Raw genomic sequence first — 18039 nt, 5'->3', positions numbered from 1 at the left:
TCCTCATGACTTTCAGTCTCCTCACACTGCATCCTCGGTCGGTGGCAGGCTCTCCCGCTTTTGCGACGCCTGGCTGCCACAAGTAAAAGACCGATGGGTGAGACACATTCTATCTCACGGTTACAGGATAGAGTTCAGCTCTCGTCCTCCGACTCGATTCTTCAGAACATCTCCACCCCCCGAGAGAGCCGATGCTCTTCTGCATGCGGTGTGCACGCTGAAGGCGGAAGGAGTGGTGATCCCTGTTCCTCTTCAGCAGCAGGGTCACGGTTTTTACTCCAACTTGTTCGTGGTGCCGAAAAAGGACGGATCCTTCCGTCCTGTTCTGGACCTCAAACTGCTCAACAAACATGTAAAAACCAGGCGGTTCCGGATGGAATCGCTCCGCTCCGTCATCGCCTCAATGTCCCAAGGAGATTTCCTAGCATCAATCGACATCAAAGATGCTTATCTCCACGTACCAATTGCACCAGAGCATCAGCGCTTCCTGCGTTTCGCCATAGGGAACGAACACCCTCGGTGATCCCTTACTTAGACGATCTGCTTGTGAAGGCACCCTCTCAAGTGGCATGCCAACACAGCCTGAACATTGCTCTGGAGACTCTCCAGAGCTTCGGGTGGATCATCAATTTTCCAAAGTCAAATCTGACACCGGCCCAATTACTGACATATCTTGGCATGGAGTTTCATACCCTCTCAGCGATAGTGAAACTTCCGCTGGACAAACAGCGTTCACTACAGACAGGGGTGCACTGTCTCCTTCAAGGCCAGTCACACTCCCTGAGGCGCCTCATGCACTTCCTAGGGAAGATGGTAGCAGCAATGGAGGCAGTCCCTTTTGCGCAGTTTCATCTGCGTCCTCTTCAATGGGACATTCTCCGCAAATGGGACAGGAAGTCGACGTCCCTCGACAGGAACGTCTCCCTTTCGCGGGCAGCCAAGGCTTCCCTTCAGTGGTGGCTTCTCCCCACTTCTCTGTCGAAGGGGAAATCCTTCCTACCCCCATCCTGGGCGGTGGTCACGACGGACGCGAGCCTGTCAGGGTGGGGAGCGTTTTTTCCTCCACCACAGGGCTCAGGGTACTTGGACTCAGACAGAGTCCTCCCTTCAGATCAATGTTCTGGAGATAAGGGAAGTGTATCTTGCCCTAAAGGCGTTCCAGCCGTGGCTGGAAGGCAAGCAGATCCAAATTCAGTCGGACAACTCCACAGCGGTGGCATACATCAACCATCAAGGCGGCACACGCAGTCGGCAAGCCTTCCAGGAAGTCCGGCGGATTCTGCTGTGGGTGGAAGCCACAGCCTCCACCATATCCGCAGTTCACATCCCGGGCGTAGAAAACTGGGAAGCAGACTTTCTCAGTCGTCAGGGCATGGTCGCAGGGGAATGGTCCCTTCACCCGGACGTGTTTCAGGAGATCTGTTGCCGCTGGGGGATGCCGGACGTCGACCTAATGGCGTCCCGGCACAACAACAAGGTCCCGACATTTATGGCGCGGTCTCAAGATCAGAGCTCTGGTGGCAGACGCCTTAGTTCAGGATTGGTCGCAGTTTCAACTCCCTTATGTGTTTCCTCCTCTGGCACTGTTGCCCAGAGTGTTACGCAAGGTCAGGTCCGATTGCCGCCGCGCCATCCTCGTGGCTCCAGACTGGCCGAGGAGGTCGTGGTACCCGGATCTGTGGCATCTCACGGTGGGCCAACCGTGGGCACTGCCAGACCGACCAGACTTGCTGTCTCAAGGGCCGTTTTTCCTTCTGAATTCTGCGGCCCTCAACCTGACTGTGTGGCCATTGAGTCCTGGATCCTAGCGTCATCAGGGTTATCTCAAGAGGTCATTGCCACTATGAGACAGGCTAGGAAACCAACGTCCGCCAAGATCTACCACAGGTCGTGGAGGATATTCCTATCTTGGTGCTCTGCTCAGGGTTTTTCTCCCTGGCCATTTGCCTTACCCACTTTTCTGTCATTCCTTCAATCCGGACTGGAAAAGGGTTTGTCGCTCGACTCGCTTAAGGGACAGGTTTCAGCGCTCTCTGTATTTTTTCAGAAGCGCCTAGCCAGACTTCCACAGGTACGCACGTTCCTGCAGGGGGTTTGTCATATAGTCCCTCCTTACAAGCGCCCGTTAGAACCCTGGGATCTGAACAGGGTGCTGATGGCTCTTCAGAAATCACCGGTCGAGCCAATGAAGGATATTTCTTCGGCGCTCCATTGGGAGACCCAGACGATTGGGTGTATAGCACTGCCTCCGGAGGCCACACAAAGCAATTACACTAAAAAGTGTAAGGCCCCTCCCCTTCTGGCTATACACCCCCAGTGGGATCACTGGCTCACCAGTTTTCTGCTTTGTGCGAAGGAGGTCAGACATCCACGCATAGCTCCACTGTTTAGTCAGCAGTAGCTGCTGACTATGTCGGATGGAAGAAAAGAGGGCCCATATACGGCCCCAAGCATGCTCCCTTCTTACCCCACTTGTGGTTCGTAAGGTTGAGGTACCCATTGCGGGTACGGAGGCTGGAGCCCACATGCTGCTTTCCTTCCCCATCCCCCTGAGGGGCTCTGTGGAAGTGGGATCTTACCGGCCCCCAAGCCCTGAGGCCGGGCTCCATCCACAGACCCAGTGAACCTGATGGATATGGAGCTGTGTACCATTCAGGGACAGCTCAGACCATGGACACTACTGTCCCTATGTTCCCCGGTCCCCCTCAGTTGGAACTAATCCGTACTTCACGGGGGTCCCAGGCTTCACTGGCTGAGGGCTCTGACTCCGATGACAGTCCCAGGCCGCCTAAGCGAGCTCGCTGGGAGAGACCCTCCACGTCATCACGCGGGTCAGGGTCTCAGCGAGAAGGGTCTCTATATGATGAGACAGAGGTGGGTGATCAGGAGTCTAGCCCTGACACCGCACTCAATTTGGATACGCCAGATGGTGACGCCATGGTAAATGACCTTATAGCGGCCATCAATAGGCTGTTGGATATTTCTCCCCCAGCCCCTTCAGCAGAGGAGGCAGCTGCCCAGCAGGAGAAATTCCATTTCCTGTATCCCAAGCGTAAATTGAGCACCTTTCTGGACCACTCTGACTTCAGAGCATCAATCCAGAAGCACCATGCTTATCCGGACAAGCGTTTTTCCAAACGTCTTAAGGATACACGTTATCCCTTTCCCCCTGACGTGGTCAAACGCTGGACCCAGTGTCCAAAAGTGGACCCTCCAATATCCAGGCTTGCAGCTAGATCCATAGTTGCAGTGGAGGATGGGGCTTCACTTAAAGATGCCAATGACAGACAGATGGACCTTTGGTTGAAATCTGTCTATGAAGCTATTGGCGCGTCGTTTGCTCCAGCATTCGCGGCCGTGTGGGCGCTCCAAGCTATTTCAGCTGGTTTGGCACAGGTGGACTCTTTCATACGTCCAGCAGTGCCGCAAGTGGCGTCCTTAACTACGCAAATGACTGCGTTTGCGACCTACGCTATTAATGCGGTACTGGACTCTACGAGCCGTACCGCAATGGCTTCCGCCAACTCTGTAGTTTTGCGCAGAGCCTTGTGGTTAAAGGAATGGAAAGCAGATTCTGCTTCTAAAAAATGTTTAACCAGCTTGCCATTATCTGGAGACAGACTGTTTGGTGAGCAATTGGCGGAAATCATTAAACAGTCCAAAGGTAAGGACTCTTCCTTACCCCAGCCCAGATCAAGCAAACCTCAACAGAGGAAGTGGCAGTCAAAGTTTCGGTCCTTTCGAGGCTCGGGCAAGCCCCAGTTCGCCCCGTCCAAAGGGACTCAGAAAGAGCAAAGGAGCTCTGATTCCTGGCGGGCTCACTCACGCCCCAAGAAAGCAGCCGGAGGTACCGCTTCCAAGGCGGCTGCCTCATGACTTTCGGCCGCCTCCCTCCGCATCTTCGGTCGGTGGCAGGCTCTCCCGCTTTTGCGACATTTGGCTGCCACAGGTCAAAGACCGGTGGGTAACAGACATTTTGTCTCACGGGTACAGGATAGAGTTCAGTTCTCGTCCTCCGCCTCGGTTCTTCAGAACTTCCCCACATCCCGACCGAGCAGATGCCCTTCTGCAGGCGGTGAATTCTCTAAGAGCAGAAGGAGTGGTGGTCCCTGTTCCTCTTCAGGAACAAGGACAAGGTTTTTACTCCAACCTCTTTGTGGTGCCAAAAAAGGACGGCTCATTCCGTCCTGTTCTGGACCTAAAACTGCTCAACAAGCATGTGAACGCCAGGCGGTTCCGGATGGAATCCCTCCGCTCAGTCATTGCCTCAATGTCTCAAGGAGATTTCCTAGCATCAATAGACATCAAAGATGCTTATCTCCACGTGCCGATTGCTACAGAGCACCAACGTTTTCTACGCTTCGTGATAGGAGACGACCATCTTCAGTTCGTAGCTCTGCCATTTGGTCTGGCGACAGCCCCACGGGTGTTCACCAAGGTCATGGCGGCAGTGGTAGCAGTCTTGCACTCTCAGGGACACTCTGTGATCCCTTACTTGGACGATCTACTTGTCAAGGCACCCTCTCAGGAGGCATGCCAACTCAGCCTGAATGTTGCACTGGAGACTCTCCAGACGTTCGGGTGGATCATCAACTTCTCAAAGTCAAATCTGTCACCGACCCAATCGCTAACGTATCTTGGCATGGAGTTTCATACTCTCTCAGCGATAGTGAAGCTTCCGCTGGACAAGCAGAGGTCACTACAGACTGGGGTGCAGGCTCTCCTTCAAAGTCAGTCGCACTCCTTAAGACGCCTCATGCACTTCCTCGGGAAGATGGTGGCGGCAATGGAGGCGGTTCCGTTTGCGCAGTTTCATCTGCGCCCACTTCAATGGGACATTCTCCGCCAATGGGACGGGAAGTCAACATCCCTGGACAGGAAAGTCTCCCTTTCCCAGACGGCCAAAGACTCTCTGCAGTGGTGGCTTCTTCCCACCTCATTATCACAGGGAAGATCCTTCCTACCACCGTCCTGGGCGGTGGTCACGACAGACGCGAGTCTCTCAGGGTGGGGAGCAGTTTTTCTCCACCACAGGGCTCAGGGTACGTGGACTCAGCAGGAGTCCACCCTTCCGATCAATGTTCTGGAGATCAGAGCAGTGTATCTTGCCCTACTAGCCTTCCAGCAGTGGCTGGAAGGAAAGCAGATCCGAATTCAGTCGGACAACTCCACAGCGGTGGCATACATCAACCACCAAGGGGGGACTCGCAGTCGGCAAGCCTTCCAGGAAGTCCGGCGGATCCTGATGTGGGTGGAAGCCACGGCCTCCACCATATCCGCAGTTCACATCCCCGGCGTAGAAAACTGGGAAGCAGACTTCCTCAGTCGCCAGGGCATGGACGCAGGGGAATGGTCCCTTCACCCGAAAGTGTTTCAGGAAATCTGTCGCCGCTGGGGAAGGCCGGACGTCGATCTAATGGCGTCCCGGCACAACAACAAGGTCCCGACCTTCATGGCACGGTCTCGCGATCACAGAGCTCTGGCGGCAGACGCCTTAGTGCAAGATTGGTCGCAGTTCCGGCTCCCTTATGTGTTTCCACCTCTGGCACTCTTGCCCAGGGTGCTACGCAAGATCAGATCCGACTGCAGCCGCGTCATACTCGTCGCCCCAGACTGGCCAAGGAGGGCGTGGTATCCGGATCTGTGGCGTCTCACGGTCGGCCAACCGTGGGCACTACCAGACCGACCAGACTTACTGTCCCAAGGGCCGTTTTTCCATCGGAATTCCGCGGCCCTGAACCTGACTGTGTGGCCATTGAGTCCTGGATCCTAGCGTCTTCAGGATTATCCCAAGGGGTCGTTGCCACCATGAGACAGGCTAGGAAGCCCACGTCCGCTAAGATCTACCACAGAACGTGGAGGATATTCTTATCCTGGTGCTCTGCTCAGGGAGTGTCTCCCTGGCCATTTGCATTGCCTACCTTTCTTTCTTTCCTACAATCTGGGTTAGAAAAAGGTTTGTCGCTCGGCTCCCTTAAGGGGCAAGTCTCGGCGCTATCCGTCTTTTTTCAGAAGCGTCTAGCACGACTCTCTAAGGTGCGCACGTTCCTGCAGGGGGTTTGTCATATCGTACCCCCGTACAAGCGACCATTAGATCCATGGGACCTGAACAGGGTGCTAGTTGCCCTCCAGAAGCCGCCCTTCGAGCCTCTGAGGGAGGTTTCACTTTCTAGACTATCACAGAAAGTGGCTTTTCTGGTAGCGATCACATCTCTTCGGAGAGTGTCTGAGCTAGCAGCGCTGTCATCCAAGGCTCCCTTCCTGGTCTTCCACCAGGACAAGGTAGTGCTGCGCCCCATTCAGGAGTTTCTCCCGAAGGTGGTATCCTCTTTTCATCTTAATCAGGATATCTCTTTGCCTTCTTTTTGTCCTCATGCAGTTCATCGGTATGAGAAGGATTTACATTTGTTAGATCTGGTGCGAGCACTCAGAATCTACATTTCCCGCACGGCGCCCCTGCGCCGTTCGGATGCACTCTTTTTGTCCTTGTCGCTGGTAAGCGCAAGGGGTCGCAGGCTTCTAAGGCCACCCTGGCTCGATGGATCAAAGAACCAATTCTTGAGGCCTACCGTTCTGCTGGGCTTCCGGTTCCATCAGGGCTGAAGGCCCATTCTACCAGAGCTGTGGGTGCGTCCTGGGCATTGCGTCACCAGGCTACGGCTCAACAGGTGTGCCAGGCAGCTACCTGGTCGAGTCTGCACACTTTCACCAAACATTATCAGGTGCATACCTATGCGTCGGCGGACGCCAGCCTAGGTAGAAGAGTCCTGCAGGCGGCAGTTGCCTCCCCGTAGGGGAGGACTGTCTTTGCAGCTCTAACATGAGGTATTTCTTTACCCACCCAGGGACAGCTTTTGGACGTCCCAATCGTCTGGGTCTCCCAATGGAGCGCCGAAGAAGAAGGGAATTTTGTTACTTACCATAAATTCCTTTTCTTCTAGCTCCTATTGGGAGACCCAGCACCCGCCCTGTTGTCCTTCGGGATTTTTGGTTGTTTTCGGGTACACATGTTGTTCATGTTGAATGGTTTTCAGTTCTCCGAGGTTATTTCGGAGTGAATTTGTTTAAACCAGTTATTGGCTTTCCTCCTTCTTGCTTTTGCACTAAAACTGGTGAGCCAGTGATCCCACTGGGGGTGTATAGCCAGAAGGGGAGGGGCCTTACACTTTTTAGTGTAATTGCTTTGTGTGGCCTCCGGAGGCAGTGCTATACACCCAATCGTCTGGGTCTCCCAATAGGAGCTAGAAGAAAAGGAATTTACGGTAAGCAACAAAATTCCCTTCTTCTCTTTCACGCCTTTCGCAGAAAGTGGTTTTCCTAGTAGCAGTCACTTCACTTCGGAGAGTGTCCGAGCTGGCAGCGCTGTCATACAAAGCTCCTTTCCTGGTGTTTCACCAGGACAAGGTGGTTCTGCGTCCGGTTCCGGAATTTCTCCCTAAGGTGGTATCCCCCTTTCATCTCAATCAGGATATCTCCTTACCCTCTTTTCTTCAGCGCTCTATTGGGAGACCCAGACGATTGGAGTATAGCTACTGCCCTCTGGAGGCCACACAAAGCACTACATCAAAAGTGCAAGGCCCCTCCCCCTCTGGCTATACCCCCCCCGTGATATCACGGGTTCTCCAGTTTTAGCTTTGTGTGCGAAGGAGGTCAGACATTCCATGCATAGCTCCACAGATTTTAGTCAGCAGTAGCTGCTGACTATTTCGGATGGAAGAAAAGAGGACACATATAGTGTCCCCAGCATGCTCCCTTCTCACCCCTGGATGGTGTTGTAAGGTTGAGGTACCTATTGCTGGTACAGGGCTGGAGCCTGACATGCTGTTTTCCTTCCACATCCCCTGGTAGGGCTCTGTGGAAGTGGGATCCTGCCGGCCTCTCAGCTCTGACGCCGGGCTCCATCCACAGACCCATTAGAACCTGTTGGAGACGGAGCAGGAGTACGATCAGGGACAGGCCCTGCATCATACAGGTACTCTGTGTCCCCGGCAGGCACAGACACACTCCGGGCTGGCTGGGTGTTGTAGTGCGCCGGGGACCGCAACGTTGGAGCTAGTGTCCCTACAGATTACTGGGGGATTTTTTTGTGTATGGGAACGCAGCGCCGACCCCCTCTGGACCGGGCGGCGCTGCTGTGACTTGTGGTGCGCCGGGGATCCGCCGTCCGCGCTTTTACGGCGGCGGCGGTTATAAATTGAGTCCCCGGCTTTTTGGGCCTAGGACGCCGGCAGCTCCGATTCGTTCCCGCCCCCACCCTGTCATTCAGGGTAGGGGAGAGACGCTGTTCGCTAGCAGCGACGAGGGCTGGAGCCTGATTTACATGCTCCAGCCCTCACACTAGGCACAGAGGGAAGCAGGCTTCCCGCTCTTAGCCAGGAACGCCCAGGGCCCGCCCCCCCTCCTCTCTCAGGACGCCGGCAGCCATTACATGCAGTCTGGCTGGAGGAAGGACGCAAGGCTCTGGGAGACCTGGACTAGGGGCTATCTGGCGACCACACACCCGCTTTTTAAGCGGGCGGTAAGCGATTTTTCTGTGCTGGTCCCTCTAGTGCCTCACGGTGTATCGGTGTACTGTGTACAGATATATAGATATTGTATTTCTTGCACTGTGAGGTCGCTTCTGGCTGCATCTCCCAGATCACTCTGTGGAAGCAACAACATGCCATCCTCAAAACGCAAGGCTGCCAAGGCTAGGGCTGTGTATACTGCGGGTGCTGCATGTGGGGCTAATCTACCAGCAGGCTCCGATGACCCCCATTGTGTGCAATGCTCCGACCCGGTGCTGCTTCGCCAGCCGGAGTCAGGAGAGGTAGTGACCCAGGCTGAGACGCCTGTAAGTCCTGCCCCGGTGACAGGGACAGACTTTGCAGTTTTTGCTGATAATATGTCTCTGTCTATGGCAAAAATCCTTGAAACCTTGCAATCTATGCATGGGGCCTCTGTCCTCAGGTCCCCCTCACTTGGAATTAATCCAGCCCACAGGGGGGTCCCCGGCTTCACAGGCCGAGGATTATGACTCAGATGATAGCCCCAGCCACCCTAAGCGAGCTCGCTGGGAAAGACCCTCGACGTCATCACATTGCTCAGGGTCTCAGCGCAATCAGTCTCCCTGTGATGTGTCTGATGAGAGTGATCAGGAATCCATTCCTGGAACCCCTCTCAACCTGGATACCCCTGATGGGGATGCCATGGTAAACGACCTTATCTCAGCCATCAATAGGCTGTTGGATATTTCTCCCCCAGCCCCTTCAGCAGAAGAGGCGGCTGCAGAGCAGGAGAAGTTTCGTTTCCTTTATCCCAAGCGTACATTGAGTGCTTTCTTGGATCACTCTGACTTCAGAGAATCAATCCAGAAGCACGACGCTCACCCAGAAAGGCGTTTCTCTAAACGATCTAAAGATACGCGTTTCCCTTTCCCCCCTGAGGTGGTCAAGCGCTGGACACAGTGTCCAAAGGTAGACCCCCCGATTTCCAAACTCGCAGCTAGGTCCATAGTTGCAGTGGAGGATGGCGCTTCACTTAAAGATGCCAATGACAGACAGATGGACCTTTGGTTAAAATCTGTCTATGAAGCTATCGGCGCGTCGTTTGCTCCGGCATTCGCAGCCGTATGGGCACTCCAGGCTATTTCAGCTGGTTTAGCAAAAGTGGATGCTATCATACATCCAGCGGTGCCGCAAGTGGCGTCCCTTACCTCGCAGATGTCGGCGTTTGCGTCTTACGCTATCAATGCGGTCCTAGAATCTACCAGTCGCACCTCAATGGCGTCCGCCAATTCGGTAGTTTTGCGCAGAGCCTTGTGGTTAAAGGACTGGAAAGCAGATGCTGGTTCCAAAAAATGTTTAACCAGTTTGCCTTTATCTAGAGATAGACTGTTTGGCGAGCCATTGGCTGATATCATTAAGCAGTCCAAGGGTAAAGACTCCTCTTTACCACAACCCAGAACAACCAAACCTCAGCAGAAAAAGTGGCAGCAGAGGTTTCAGTCCTTTCGAGGTTCGGGCAAGACACCATTTACCTCGTCCAAAGGGACTCAGAGGACGCAAAGAAACTCAGATTCGTGGCGGGCTCACACGCGCCCCAAGAAAGCAAATGGAGGTACCGCTTCCAAAGCGGCTACCTCATGACTTCCAGCCCCCTCCCTCCGCATCGCCGGTCGGGGGCAGGCTCTCCCGCTTTTCCGGCATTTGGATGTCACAGGTCAAAGACCGGTGGGTGACGGACATTTTGTCTCGCGGGTACAGAATCGAGTTCAATTCTCGTCCTCCAGCTCGGTTCTTCAGAACCTCCCCACATCCAGACCGAGCAGATGCTCTGCTGCAGGCGGTGGACTCCCTAAGAGCGGAAGGAGTGGTGATCCCAGTCCCTCCTCAGGAACAAGGGCAAGGGTTTTACTCCAATCTCTTTGTGGTTCCAAAAAAGGACGGTTCATTCCGTCCTGTTCTGGACCTAAAACGGCTCAACAAACATGTGCACCCCAGGAAGTTCCGGATGGAAACCCTGCGTTCTGTCATTGCCTCAATGTCCAGAGGAGACTTCCTTGCCTCAATAGACATCAAAGATGCTTATCTCCACGTGCCAATTGCTACAGAACATCAACGTTTTCTACGTTTTGTGATAGAAGACGACCATTTTCAGTTCGTAGCTCTGCCATTTGGTCTGGCGACAGCCCCACGGGTCTTCACCAAGGTCATGGCGGCGGTGGTAGCATTCTTGCACTCTCAGGGACACTCGGTGATCCCTTACCTAGACGATTTATTGGTCAAAGCTCCCTCTCAAGAGGCATGTCAGCACAGCCTGAATGCTACGCTGGAGACCCTACAGTCTTTCGGATGGATCATCAACTTTCCAAAGTCGATCCTATCACCGACTCAATCACTAACGTATCTTGGCATGGAGTTTCATACTCTAGCAGCGATAGTGAAGCTTCCGCTGAACAAGCAGCGGTCACTACAGACAGGGGTGCAATCTCTTCTGCAGGGCCAGTTGCATCCCTTGCGGCGCCTCATGCATTTCCTAGGGAAGATGGTGGCAGCCATGGAAGCAGTTCCCTTTGCGCAATTTCATCTGCGCCCACTTCAATGGGACATTCTCCGCCAATGGGACGGGAAGTCAACGTCACTGGACAGGAAAGTCTCGCTTTCCCAGACGGCCAAGGACTCCCTACAATGGTGGCTCCTTCCCACCTCATTGTCTCAGGGAAGATCCTTCCTGCCCCCATCCTGGGCAGTAGTCACGACAGATGCGAGTCTGTCAGGGTGGGGAGCGGTATTTCTCCACCACAGGGCTCAGGGGACGTGGACTCCGCAGGAGTCCACCCTTCAGATCAATGTTCTGGAGATCAGAGCAGTGTATCTTGCTCTACTGGCCTTCCAACAGTGGCTGGAAGGGAAGCAGATCCGAATCCAATCGGACAACTCCACAGCGGTGGCATACATCAACCACCAAGGAGGGACGCGCAGTCGGCAAGCCTTCCAAGAAGTCCGGCGCATTCTAATGTGGGTGGAGGACACAGCATCCACCATATCCGCGGTTCACATCCCAGGCGTAGAAAACTGGGAAGCAGACTTCCTCAGTCGCCAGGGCATGGACGCAGGGGAATGGTCCCTTCACCCGGACGTGTTTCAGGAAATCTGTCGCCGCTGGGGAGTGCCGGACGTCGACCTAATGGCATCCCGGCACAACAACAAGGTCCCGGCATTCATGGCGAGGTCGCGCGATCAAAGAGCTCTGGCGGCAGACGCCTTGGTTCAAGATTGGTCGCAGTTTCAGCTCCCATACGTGTTTCCGCCTCTGGCGCTCTTGCCCAGAGTGCTACGCAAGATCAGATCCGAGTGCAGCCGCATCATACTCGTCGCTCCAGACTGGCCGAGGAGGTCGTGGTATCGGGATCTGTGGCATCTCACGATCGGTCGACCGTGGTCACTGCCAGACCGACCAGACTTACTGTCCCAAGGGCCGTTTTTCCATCAGAATTCTGCGGCCCTGAACCTGACTGTGTGGCCATTAAGTCCTGGATCCTAGCATCTGCAGGATTATCTCAAGGAGTCGTTGCCACAATGAGACAAGCTAGAAAGTCGAATTCGGCTAAGATCTACCACAGAACGTGGAAGATTTTCTTATCCTGGTGCTCTGCTCAGGGAGTGTCTCCCTGGCCATTTGCATTGCCCAAGTTTCTTTCCTTCCTGCAATCGGGGTTAGAAAAGGGCTTGTCGCTCAGCTCCCTTAAAGGGCAAGTTTCGGCACTATCCGTGTTTTTTCAGAAGCGTCTAGCACGTCTTCCTAAGGTGCGCACGTTCCTGCAGGGGGTCTGTCATATTGTGCCCCCGTACAGGCGGCCGTTAGATCCATGGGATCTGAACAGGGTACTAGTTGCTCTCCAGAAGCCGCCTTTCGAGCCTCTGAAGGAAGTTTCCTTTTCTCGCCTGTCACAGAAAGTGGCGTTTCTTGTTGCGATCACATCGCTTCGGCGAGTGTCGGAGCTGGCAGCTCTGTCATCCAAGGCTCCCTTCCTGGTGTTCCACCAGGACAAGGTAGTGCTGCGCCCCATTCCGGAGTTTCTCCCTAAGGTCGTATCCTCGTTTCATCTTAATCAGGATATATCCTTGCCTTCCTTTTGTCCTCATCCGGTTCACCGGTATGAAAAGGACTTACGTTTGCTAGATCTGGTGAGAGCACTCAGAATCTACATTTCCCGCACGGCGCCCATGCGCCGTGCCGATGCACTTTTTGTCCTTGTCGCTGGTCCGCGCAAGGGGTTGCAGGCTTCTAAAGCCACCCTGGCTCGATGGATCAAAGAACCAATTCTAGAGGCCTACCGTTCTGCGGGGCTTCCGGTTCCTTCAGGGCTAAAAGCCCACTCAACCAGAGCCGTGGGTGCGTCCTGGGCATTTCGTCACCAGGCTTCGGCTCAACAGGTGTGCCAGGCAGCTACCTGGTCCAGTCTGCACACTTTCACCAAGCATTATCAGGTGCATACCTATGCTTCGGCGGATGCTAGCTTAGGTAGAAGAGTCCTGCAGGCGGCAGTGACACCCCCGTAGGGGAGGGCTGTTTTGCAGCTCTAACATGAGGTATTTCTTTACCCACCCAGGGACAGCTTTTGGACGTCCCAATCGTCTGGGTCTCCCAATAGAGCGCTGAAGAAGAAGGGAATTTTGTTACTTACCGTAAATTCCTTTTCTTCTAGCTCTTATTGGGAGACCCAGCACCCGCCCTGTTGTCCTTCGGGATGTTTTTTTGTTGTTTGCGGGTACACATGTTGTTCATGTTGAATGGTTTTTCAGTTCTCCGATGTTATTCGGAGTTAATTTGTTTAAACCAGTTATTGGCTTCCTCCTTCTTGCTTTGGCACTAAAACTGGAGAACCCGTGATATCACGGGGGGGGTATAGCCAGAGGGGGAGGGGCCTTGCACTTTTGATGTAGTGCTTTGTGTGGCCTCCAGAGGGCAGTAGCTATACCCCAATCGTCTGGGTCTCCCAATAAGAGCTAGAAGAAAAGGAATTTACGGTAAGTAACAAAATTCCCTTCTTTTTCCTCATCCAGTTCACCAATGTGAAAAGGATTTGCACTTGTTAGATCTGGTGAGAGCACTCAGACTATACATTTCTCGTACGGCGCCACTGCGCCGCTCAGATGCACTCTTTGTCCTTGTCGCTGGACAGCGTAAAGGGACACAGGCTTCCAAATCAACCCTGGCTCGGTGGATCAAGGAACCAATTATCGAAGCTTACCGATCGTCGGGGCTTCCGGTTCCCTCAGGACTGAAGGCCCATTCTACTAGGGCCGTGGGTGCGTCCTGGGCTTTGCGGCACCAGGCTACGGCTCAGCAGGTGTCAGGCGGCTACCTGGTCGAGCCTGCACACTTTCACGAAACACTATCAGGTGCATACCTATGCTTCGGCAGATGCCAGCCTAGGTAGGCGAGTCCTTCAGGCGGCGGTTGCCCACCTGTAGGTAGGGGCCGTTTTACGGCTCTATTACGAGGTATTATTTTACCCACCCAGGGACTGCTTTTGGACGTCCCAATTGTCTGGGTCTCCCAATGGAGCGACAAAGAAGGGAATTTTGTTTACTTACCGTAAATTCCTTTTCTTCTAGCTCCAATTGGGAGACCCAGCACCCGCCCCTGTTCCCTTCGGGCTGTTGTTCTTTGGGTACACATGTTGTTCATGTTGAATGGTTTCAGTTCTCCGAAATTCCTTCGGATTGAATTTACTTTAAACCAATTTATAATTTTTCCTCCTTCCTGCTTTTGCACCAAAACTGAGGAGCCCGTGAGCACGGGGGGTGTATAGGCAGAAGGGGAGGGGCTTTACACTTTTTAAAGTGTAATACTTTGTGTGGCCTCCGGAGGCAGAAGCTATACACCCAATTGTCTGGGTCTCCCAATTGGAGCTAGAAGAAAAGGAATTTACGGTAAGTAAACAAAATTCCCTTCTTTTAACATAGAAGTCTATGGAAACTGATCAGTTAACAATTGCTATTTAGCCATCTGTTTTTGTTTTTTTTTCCTTTGTAATCGATTTGGTTTTTGCTTAAATGTAAGACAAATGACAATCTGTTAACGGATCCATTTTCTATTATATATATATATATATATATATATATATATATATATATATATATATATGTGTATATGTATATGTATATGTATATGTATATGTATATGTATATGTATATGTATATGTATATGTATATGTATATGTATATGTATATGTATATGTATATGTGTATATATATATATATATATATATATATATATGTGTATATATATATATATATATATATATATATGTTGCCAGTGGATCTGTTCCAACGGGTGATTAGTGGACACGAACTTAGGATGTACAATTATGTCCTACAGTGGGAAAGTGTTAAAGGAATAAATCCCAAAAATGAGGAACTAGGATGGGTGGAATGAGTGAAACAAATGTGTATTAAAAAAAAAAAAGGTAAATTACCAAGAAAAATGAGGCCGTCTGTTAGCCCAATAGCAGCGATGTTTCAGTCCAGCACTTGTATGTTGCTGCTTTTCGGCTAATAATAGTCTTAACGTTTTTGTATTCATATCTGCCGGTCTGTGTTTCTATCTTGTGTTTCTGGTGGTGACTAAACTAAACAAAAAAAATGGTACAAGTGTCAGCAACATTTAGCAATGCAGCTATTGTGAAACTACAACTCCCAGCATGTTGGGAGTTTTAATAGAGCTGCAGGTTGTGGTTTGACCAAGGCACCTGCGAAGGACTACAGAATAGAGAAGTCTGTCAGATACTTGGCTCTCCAGCTCCTCCACTTTTTTTCCCCCATTTTGAAAGGCTCTAGACTACAACATATCATTGTTCCAACAGAGACTTATGCACGGCGTTTGGAAAGGATGTTGTCAAATTAGTGGAAACTCGGCCGATGATTCACGAATTGCTGACAGAGGGCAGACGATCAAAGGTGAACAAGACAAAAACTCTCGCCACCTGGGCCACAAAGGAGCTGAGGAAGCTAAAAAACCAAGCTTGGTACGAGCGTTGGGGGGCTTTCTTGTGTAATGTGAATGGGGTTGTGTGCTGTTACCGGTTTCTTATTCTGACCTCTTCTATCTTCAGACCGCAGCGGCTGGGTGAAGCTGAAAACCCACTGGAAATCTCCAACCTTTTCGAAAACAAAAAAAAATTATATCCCGGAAGCGAGACGTATGAGCGGGGTACTGAATGTTTGAGAGTGCGAGAGTGACTGAGTGAGGCTTCAAACATACCACATGGATAATGCGACCGCAGCAGTGCTGTGAGAAGAGCAGACTTCCTGGGAGCGAGGGGTGAGAGCTGAAATATAATCCGCCCACCAGCTGAGGAGCAAGGGCCTGCGGGCCTCCACATTAGGCGGCCGCTCTCACTGCCTTGTGGCCAGGGCAGAGCAGGAGTGACTGGTGAAACTTTTTTTTTTTTAATTTTTTTTTTTTTTTTCAGTCCGTTGTTACATCTGGCTATTTTTTTTTTTTTTTTCTTCTTTCCAAGCCCCCGAGTATTAATGCAGTCCATTAATAGCTGCACCTAACACCGGTATAGGACCAGGGGCATCTGTATGGGAATATTCTCAAAGAGCAAGTGTGTGTGAGTGCGGAGGTATAGCAGTCTACAGTCTGAACGTCATTTCCCTGTTTCTTCTGAGGAGAAGGTGTTAATGTTCGCCATGCTTCTGGATTCACCTGAAGGAGTACCGCCGTTTGTTACCAGATGAACAACACTAGCATTCTAGATTACGAAAATTAAGGTCTGTTTCTCTAGGTTGTTTTAATTTAAAGAAAAAAAAAAAATACTTTTTTTAACTGTTTCCTTTCCAGAGGTGTTCTGTGTAGCAGTTGCCCCTGGCATGGAAGTAGTTAAGGGAAACACTGGCTTGATTATTCTCTAGTCCTGTTGTAAGCAAGCGCCGATAACTTGCTTTTGTCAATCTGTGAATGGGCCAAGGGGTAGCAGGGAAGTGTAAGATAACATATGTAGAAAAAAAAACAGGGAAAGTGCCCCCCCCCCCCCACCCTTTCATATAAAAAGTGCAAGGCTTTTGAGGGATCTATCCGCCCCTCACAGCATCATTCTTTGTAAAGAAAAGATAGCCCTCAAATGTGCCAAAGAATCAAATCCTTAAATGTTTAGAATGTGAAGTACCCTTTCCTGCAGCCAGGGGGGGCTGTGGTGTACGATTTGTACTCCGCGTTCTCTGCTTTTTCTACCAATCGAGCAGTGAAATCGTTTAATCCACAATTTAACGAGGCTATTGCTTGTACGGTAGATCCGGCCGTTCTGTGGGTTGAAGCTCGTTTGTTCATGAGAATAACCCTAACCAAGTAAGAGGGGGGGGCCCCGACTTCCTAGTATTTGGACTGCATTCTCATGAATTCTTCAGCTCACACAATCGCTGCCTCCTTAGTGTATAGGCAATGGGCACTTCTAAGTTCAACTAAAGTGATGCCAGCGTGCAATGCTAACTTTTATTTCAGAGTCTAATGTGATTACTCAATTTCCTGCACTTAAAAAAAAATATAAAAAAAATGAAAACATTGAAAAAATTGTTCAAAGAAAAATGAAGAAAAAAAGCAAAAAAAAAAACTAAGTATATTATAGATACGGACTGGATGTACGTTGGACCATGGCACTTGTACAAGGTTCTATTTTTTCACTGCAGTTAAATATTAATAAAATGGTGTCAAACATCCCCTGCCCTCCATCTTGTGGTTTGTTTTTTGTTTCATTTGGCCTGTGCACTTTTTAATCCCAACCTTCCCCCTTGTTTAAATGGCAGCCATGTGGTAACATAATTGAGACTGTTGCAGCCACCATGGACCATGGCATTATGCTATGCCATCAATCGCCTGCACCAAGGTAGACATTTGTCAGGACGCACATTGGGAGCTTGTTACACTGACGGTACCTTCCCTGTGGTTGAGATGGAGGCATAGTGGTATCTGCAAAGCCAGGATCCCTAGCCTTGAAGATCTTGCTTTGCTTGTTCTATGCATTTCTTAAGGAAGCCTACAGGACTGAAGTGCTGATGTGGACATTGCTGCACCCTGGATGGTGGTCTAATGACAAATAATGTGGGGTGATTGCAAACCATTTTGAGGTTTCCGTCATGCTTCCTTTCAAGACTGTGCCACTTGTAGACTGCAAGGAGAATAAACTGACGCAGTGGCAGAAACAAAACCGTGTCTGTGTCTGAATTGTCTGAGGCCTCATTCAGAGGTCCGTAAATGTGAATAGCCTGTAATGTTTCTCACAGGTAAAGGATGTCCGCATTATATAGGCCACCAAGCTGTCCACACTTTTGTGGGTTTAGGGTTTGTGTTTTGTTTTTTCTTCTTTCTTTGTCGCTCCATTGGGAGACCCAGACAATTGGGTGTATAGCTTCTGCCTCCGGAGGCCACACAAAGTATTACACTTTAAAAAGTGTAACCCCTCCCCTCTGCCTATACACCCTCCCGTGCATCACGGGCCCATCAGTTTTTATGCTTTGTGTTGAAGGAGGCACACATTCACGCAAGCTCCAC

General features: G+C 51.3%; 1 protein-coding gene across 1 annotated transcript in view; it reads left to right on the top strand.

Annotated features, from left to right (window-relative positions):
• The window catches only part of KPNB1 (karyopherin subunit beta 1), a 110303-nt gene extending 92608 nt beyond the window's left edge, over window positions 1-17695 (top strand). Inside the window, exons 21-22 of the mRNA XM_075350075.1 lie at window positions 15353-15514; window positions 15602-17695. Of these exons, the coding sequence (XP_075206190.1) occupies window positions 15353-15514; window position 15602 (163 nt within the window). The 3' untranslated portion in view covers window positions 15603-17695. The remainder of the gene's footprint in view (window positions 1-15352; window positions 15515-15601) is intronic.
• Window positions 17696-18039: the final 344 nt, after the last annotated feature.

This window comes from Anomaloglossus baeobatrachus, chromosome 5, assembly GCF_048569485.1.
Source record: "Anomaloglossus baeobatrachus isolate aAnoBae1 chromosome 5, aAnoBae1.hap1, whole genome shotgun sequence".
NCBI lineage: Eukaryota > Metazoa > Chordata > Amphibia > Anura > Aromobatidae > Anomaloglossus > Anomaloglossus baeobatrachus.
Note: the sequence above shows the minus strand (reverse complement) of the source record. Positions and strands in the feature narration are given on the sequence as shown.